At 54.7% G+C, this 6,746-nt stretch overlaps 2 protein-coding genes across 2 annotated transcripts in view; one reads left to right on the top strand and one right to left on the bottom strand.

Moving 5' to 3' along the window:
- The window catches only part of LOC109925754 (ephrin type-B receptor 4-like), a 190,249-nt gene that overhangs the window by 146,444 nt on the left and 37,059 nt on the right, over positions 1-6,746 (bottom strand). The gene's annotated exons all lie outside the window — the stretch shown is intronic.
- LOC125487756 (transferrin receptor protein 2-like) overlaps positions 6,006-6,746 on the top strand; it is an 11,694-nt gene continuing 10,953 nt past the window's right edge. Inside the window, exon 1 of the mRNA XM_048619977.1 lies at positions 6,006-6,137. Within this exon, the coding sequence (XP_048475934.1) occupies positions 6,105-6,137 (33 nt within the window). The 5' untranslated portion in view covers positions 6,006-6,104. The remainder of the gene's footprint in view (positions 6,138-6,746) is intronic.

The raw sequence follows: 6,746 nt of genomic DNA, 5'->3' as shown, positions 1-6,746 counted from the left end.
TGCATTCCTCCAAATCTGGACGTCTACCATTGAAGACACTGAGTTGTTCAAAGGGTCCTTGAGATGGTGACCATCGCTGGGCTATTCGACCATGGGGGCTATTGCACTCGCGCAGGGTAGAGGGGGAGCCGGGGGGAATGGGTTTGCAGCGTCCATGACTGGGGAAGGTCCTTTCCAACTTCTCCTCTGTGTCGAATTCAGTTTGCAAATTACTGGCAGAGGTGTGCAAACATTTCCTTTCACGGGATGTGGGACCAGCATTTCTTGCCTGTCCCTAACTGCCCCTTGAGTAGCCGGCTCGCCCATTTCAGAGGGCAGCGACGGCTCCCATCGCTGTGGGCCTGGAGTCACGTGCAGGCCAGGCGAAGCGAGAATAGCAAATTTTACTCCCTAAATTAGTGAACCTGATTAGGGTAAGGTTTTTTTTTATATACACAGAGAGAGAGAGAGAGAGAGAGAGAGACAATTGAATTCAGACCTGCTCTGGTGGGAATTGAACCGATGATGGGAGGGGGCAGGTCTCTCCTGGTTTCCCACAGCCACTTTAATCTCCCAATACCCTCCCCTTCCCAGGATGTGTCTGATCTGGGGATGGGATAGAATATAAGAGCAGGCTTGAGTACAAAATTACTGGGAGGCCTGGAATAGATTGGAGATGTTTCCGTTAGTAGGAGAGACTAGGAGCCAAGGGCACAGCCTCAGGGTGAAGGGATGAACTGAGATGAGGGGGAATTTCTTCATCCGGAGGGTGGGATGAAGCTGTAGAACTCATTACCACAGAGGGCTGTGGGGGCCAAGTCATTGAGTGTCTTTGAGATGGAGATAGATAGGTTCTTGATGAGTAAGGGGGATCAAGGGTTAAGGGGAGAAGGCAGGAGAATGAGGTTGAGAAACATATCAACCACAGACTCGATGGGCCGAATGGCCTAATTCTGCTCCTATGGCCTTATGGTATAAATCTCTACTGAAGGAATCAAGGTCAGTTTGGATGGGGGAGGGGGGAAGGAGGCAGGAAGGTGGAGCTGAGGGTAATGAGATTGGCCGTGATACCATTGGATGGCGGAACAGACACGATGGGCCGAATGGCCTGCTCCCGCTCTGAGGTCCAGTCGGACCGGGGCTGGAGCGCCGCGATGGGGATCCAGCGCCAACTTGCGGGGAGGTTGTGAGTGTTCTGGCAAGGGGGAGAAGGAAGAGGGGGATTTGCGAGGACGTCGCTGGGACTGGAGGGTCATGGTGACGATGGTGGGCCAAATTTCTTAGCTTCAGAACCTGAGAGTCTGGTGTCGAGGGGAATAGACCCCCTCGGGTGGGCCTGGATGGGGCAAACGTTGGGCACAGGTTTGGTGGTAGCTTTAGGGAAGTGGTGGTGGGGATTGGAGTGGGGTAGCGGGGAGACCATTTACCCAAAGGATGGCAGATCTTATTGCCCAAAGTATTTGGGTATCGAATTTGGGGCAAGCTGTGGGTGGGTGGGGGCCGCAGGGGGCAGGAAAGTTGAGTAAAACCTCCATCCTTCGCGCTTTACCACCGATGCGCGTTGGGAGCTGCGAGTCTGAGCGTCTGGAGGAAACTGTAGAATTCAGCAGCTGAGGGGCTCTGCCCAACTTCTCTCCAACGCTGTGCCAGGAAATCGAGTCCCCGCGCGCTCTCCCGGGAGCAGTCCGAGCCCTTATCGGGCCCCCACATTGCGTTGACACCCAGCCTCAAGGGTGTCTCTTCTCACACGCCCCTCGTCCCCACCCCCCGCCCCGTGCCCCTCTCTTCACCCCTGTTCCTGATGCCAAACCTAAGGCAGAGACAGAGGGAGAGGTCAGTGACCAGCTCACATCGCAGGGATCCTCTGTGGCCAGGGATTTTTAACATTCAAGTTACGGTATGCCGTGCCTCTGGAGCAGGAGGGTCTTAAACCTGGGTCATCTAGGCCGGAGGTAGAAGCCCTGCCACCCAGTCGGCCTTTCTTCGGATGGCGGTTAGGAGTAGGCCATTCTGCCCATTGACTGAATGCCAGCTCTTCTGTAGAACGTGACCCCTTCCTCGTTCTAGCCCCCTCCAAGTAGTTTCCGATCCTATCTCTCCCCACTCCTTTCTAATCATTTCAGAAGAAAAAGACCCTGAAGCGGTGGCGGGTGGTCACTGGATCCGAAATATTCACTCCACGCTCTCTCTCCCTTCGCAGATGTCCCCCTCCGACTTTAATTGCCCCCATTAGACCGCTCCTCGGCAGCCTGGCCTTAGCCCCAAGAAACTAGAACTGCCTCCCTCACTCTAACCAACCCCACCCTCCTTCCAGGAATTATTTTCAATTACCTCAGGGCCAGGAGGGATTTGAACCTTGACCTCCTGTCCTAGGCCCACTTTCACCTTCTTTAAGGCCCTCTGTAGACTGAAGCCTCCTTTGACCCCTCGTGCTCAGTCGCTCAATGACCCCTTTATTTTTTTTGTGTGGCTCAGTGTCAAAAGGCAGGCCGAACTGCGGCCCTTTGGGACGCGCGCCGGCGCCATACAAATCCCAGTTGTTGTTGTTGCGCTGGTGGAATCTTCCATAAGGTCGGGGCCAGCAGCAAAGGCGTCATCTCCAATGTTTGCCTTCTGACTCTATCGCAACACTGTGACTGAATGAATCGATTAGTTGAGAATGAGTGGGAGATTAGGGAGAAAGGCACACGCTGGGTCCCTGATAAACACAGCCAGGCAGAACTGATAAGGAATTTGTCAACAAGGCCTGAGGCCCCCTGTCCCTATCAGAGTGAGCCCAGGCCCTGGGTGTGCGCGTACGGGGCATTTCTCGCTGCGAGATGCCCTTTGGACCATCGAACAGAAAGCAAACTAGATTTCAGGCTGTCAGACACCCCTCCAGCTGGGCCTCCCCGCTCAAGACGGAGGAATTCGGGGTAAATTTTTCAAGGCAGGAGGGGGAATTCTGGGAAGAAGACAACATGGAGGCCGTGCTGCCCTGAGATGGCACCGAGGTGGCGGAGGGCTCCCATTCTCAGGGATAAACTGCCATTCGATTTGGGACTACTGGACCCTCCCCACCTTCCCTCGACCCCAAATGCACCTTGACGACACTCCCTCGTGGGCTCACTTCATTCTGCCCTTCCCTCCCTTCATCGCCGTCGCGTCTTGGCCTGCGACCTTTGATCCCCCCCACAGCGTTTCCGGATTGTCCTCCACCTTCCCCAGCCGCGGATTCCTTCCTGGCTGCCATGGGAATAGGATTGTCGGGGGTGGGGTGCCCTTTGACGGTCCCACCGTTCCCCATCGCTTCTCCCCTCCCCACCCCAGCTCCAGGCCATCCCCAGCAGGGTCAATCGTCAGCCAGACCCATGTGACACCACCACCACTAGCAAACACGCCCTCCCCTCCCCTTCCCTTACCACATTCCGCAAGGGAATTCCCTCTGTGAGACTCCTCAGTCACCCCTAACATCCCAACACCTTCCCATGCAACCAGGGCCTGTGACAAGGGGTCAAAAACCAGGCTGTGGGGCAAGGGAGCAATAATCAGGGCCAGGAGTGGGGATAAAAACCAAGGTACAGGGGAGGGAGCAAAAACCAGGGCCTTGTGAGGGGGCATTAACCTGGGCCAGGTTCAGGGAGAAATAACCAGGGTCCAGACGGCAAAAAACCAGGGCCTTGTGCAGGGGGCATTAGCCGGGGCTTGGAGTGGGGGCAAACACCAGGGCCTGGCACAGGGGGCAGAAACCAAGGCCTGGGACATGGGGCATTTACAGGCCCCAATAACCAAGGCCTGGGGTGCTAGGAGTTTCGTTGTCAGTGCTGTGGGGGGAAGGAGGATCAGGGACAGGCCCAGTGGCAGGGCCTGAGGCCTGCTCCCGGATTGGCAGTAGGGCCTGCGATTCCTGGCTGCCACACAACATCACCTTCCCTTTCACCTCCTCCCTCCCTCTCTCCTCCCTGAACACTCCCTCTGGGAGGGAGAGGGAACGATCCACCACAGACAAGAGCTGGGGGGAGTTGGGGGTGGAATTGTCCCTCGATTTGTAACCTAGAGCCCTAGGGTCAGGTTCTAAGGATGTGGGTTCGAATCCCACCAGGGCAGGTGGCGAAATCTGAACTGGATCAAACCTCGAATTAAATTTGTGACAATGTTAAACTGTTCACTAATGGCCTTTAGGGAAGGAAATCCACTACCCTTACCCACTCTGGGCCTACACGTGACTCCAGACCCACGGCGATGTGGTTAACTCTTAACTGCCCTCTTAAATGGCAGTTCAAGGGCAATTAGGGATGGGAAATAAATGCCCACATCCCATGAAACTTTCAAAAATGAGTCTGACGTCAGTTGTATGAGGAGTGCTGGAATATTGGATAATACAAATCAAACCATGGGTTTGTTTTTTTTTTAATTCATTCACGGGTTGAGGGCATTGCTGACCAGGCAGCATTCATTGCCCAGAGGGCAGTTAAGACTCAACCACATTGCTGTGGGTCTGGACTCACATGTAGGCCAGACCAGGTAAGGATGGCAGTTTCCTTCCCTAAAGGACATTAGTGAACCAGATGGGTTTTTCCCAACAATCACGGTCATCGTTAGATCCTTAATTCCAGATATTTATTGAATTCAAATGCCACCATCTGCTGTGGCAGGATTCAAACCCAGAACATTACCTGGGTCTCTGGATTAATAGTCCAGCGATAATACCACTAGGCCATCGCCTCCCATTTGTGTGTTTACTTTTCAGAAACCTGCTGAAAGGGTCACAGTAGTAGCTAGCTGCCTGGATAAGGGAGAGCCAGTAGATGTGGTGTATTTGAGTTTGAATATTCCCGCATAATATTTGGGATTGTGGTAAAAGGCCAGGAAACAAAACAGCACTAAGTGACTCGTTCTTGGGGACTAGGCTCTCGGCCTTCTGGGCCCACCACTTATTGCCCCATCTTCAACTGCTCCTGGAGAAGGTGGGGGTGAGTTGCCTTCTTGAACCGCTGCAGTCTGTGTGCTGTAGGGACACCCACACAGTGCCCTGAGGGAGGGGAATTCCAGGATTCTGACCCAGCGACACTGAAGCAACAGCCAATATATTTCCAAGTCGGGATGGGGAGCGGAGGGGAACTTGTAGGGGGCTGGTATTCCCATGTATCTGCTGCCCCTTGTCCTTCTGGATGGTAGAGTTACAGGTTCAGAAGATGCTGTCTAAGGAGTTTTGCAGTGCATCTTGTAGATGGTACACACTGCTGCGACTGAGCGTCGGTGGTGGGGGAGGGAGTGGGATGTTTGTGTATCTGGTGCCAATCAAGCGGGGGCTGCGCTGTCCCTGGATGGGTGTCGAGCTTCTTCAGTGCTGTTGGAGCTGCCCCCATCCAGGGCAAGTGGGGAGTATTCCCTCCCCCTCCTGACTTGTAGATGGTGGGACAGGTTTTGGGGCAGTCAGGGGTAGTGGGTGGGGGAGTGTTACTCGCTCCCAGCCTCCAACCTGCTCTTGTAGCCGCTGTGTGTATAAGTTGCAAATTGCAGAAGACATTTTAAATCTGGTAGCTGTTATTAACCAGAGGGATGTTCTGTTCGATAAATCACAGAAAGCTAACTTGCTTGTGCAGCAGCCTGTGCCAATATCAGACCATTTACCCAAAACTAGGGAGCACTAGGGACAGATTTGGTCTCATTCTAAAAGAAAGTACACAGCCTGCCCCCAAGAGTGTTTAAGGTTCCTGGGAATAAGGCTCTTTCCCACCAGGAGAGATTTGAACCAACCACGCCCACGAGCTTCAAAGAACATGAGATGATTTTGATGATCTCCGTTCCCCTACTGTTAACGGCAGAGCGAACTCGAGGGGCCTGTGTGACCCCCCTGCTCCTGTTCCTTCACCATTTCTCTGGGAGGAGGGGAGGCCGGCGTAGCCTTAGTTTGGCGTCTAATGGGAAAGGCGGGTACCCCTGGTGGTGCGGCACTCTGCCGGTGGGCGGGTGGGCCCAGATTGCCTGATGAAGCCTGGGGAGTAGGCCAAACCCATCAGTAATTCCTGTTGTCCTCCATCCAGAGTCAAACGGCGTGAGGGATTAACGCATCCAGGACGACGTCCGCTTGAGCAGAGAACCCAGGGAAATCAAGGGTGGGGGAGTTGCTGAGTTCGGGGACGATGGAAGCTTTCAGATCGATGCTCCTGAATGTGGTAAGGCCCGAGTCTCAATCCTAACTTATTCCTTTCCCTCCCCCAGTTGCTCGCTGTTTCCCCAGCACCCCCAACCCCAGCTCCTAACACAGAGGTTATCCCCTGACCCAGTCTTGTCTCTGTGGGGAATGTTATAGGCCGCACCCCCCATCTTGATGTGACCAGTCCAGGGAATGAGACACTCACCAAAATCTCTCCTGTGCCTTGCACCCCGACACAGGGCTCGGTGACGGCAAGGAAGGTGTCAGGGCCAACCAGGCTCCTGCCACTGTACCTGCACACCCCCTCTCCGCCACAGGCTGGGGTCTGGGGTCTTCCTCCTCCTCCTGTCCTCTCTGGGATCTTCCTCCTCCAACTCCTGTCCTCTCTGGGATCTTCCTCTTCCTCCTCCTGTCCTCTCTGGGACCTTCATCCTCCTCCTCCTGTCCTCTCTGGGATCTTCCTCCTTCTCCTCCTCCTGTCCTCTCTGGGATCTTCCTCCTCCTCCTCCTGTCCTCTCTGGGGTCTTCCTCCTCCTCCTCCTGTCCTCTCTTGGATCTTCCGCCTCCTCCTCCTGTCCTCTCTGGGGTCTTCCTCCTCCTACTCATGTCCTCTCTGGGGTCTTCCTCC

Source organism: Rhincodon typus, chromosome 45, assembly GCF_021869965.1.
Source record: "Rhincodon typus isolate 14 chromosome 45, sRhiTyp1.1, whole genome shotgun sequence".
In the NCBI taxonomy this organism is placed as follows: Eukaryota; Metazoa; Chordata; class Chondrichthyes; order Orectolobiformes; family Rhincodontidae; genus Rhincodon; species Rhincodon typus.
The sequence above is the reverse complement of the archived record's forward strand: the minus strand, read 5'-3'. Positions and strand labels throughout refer to the sequence as shown.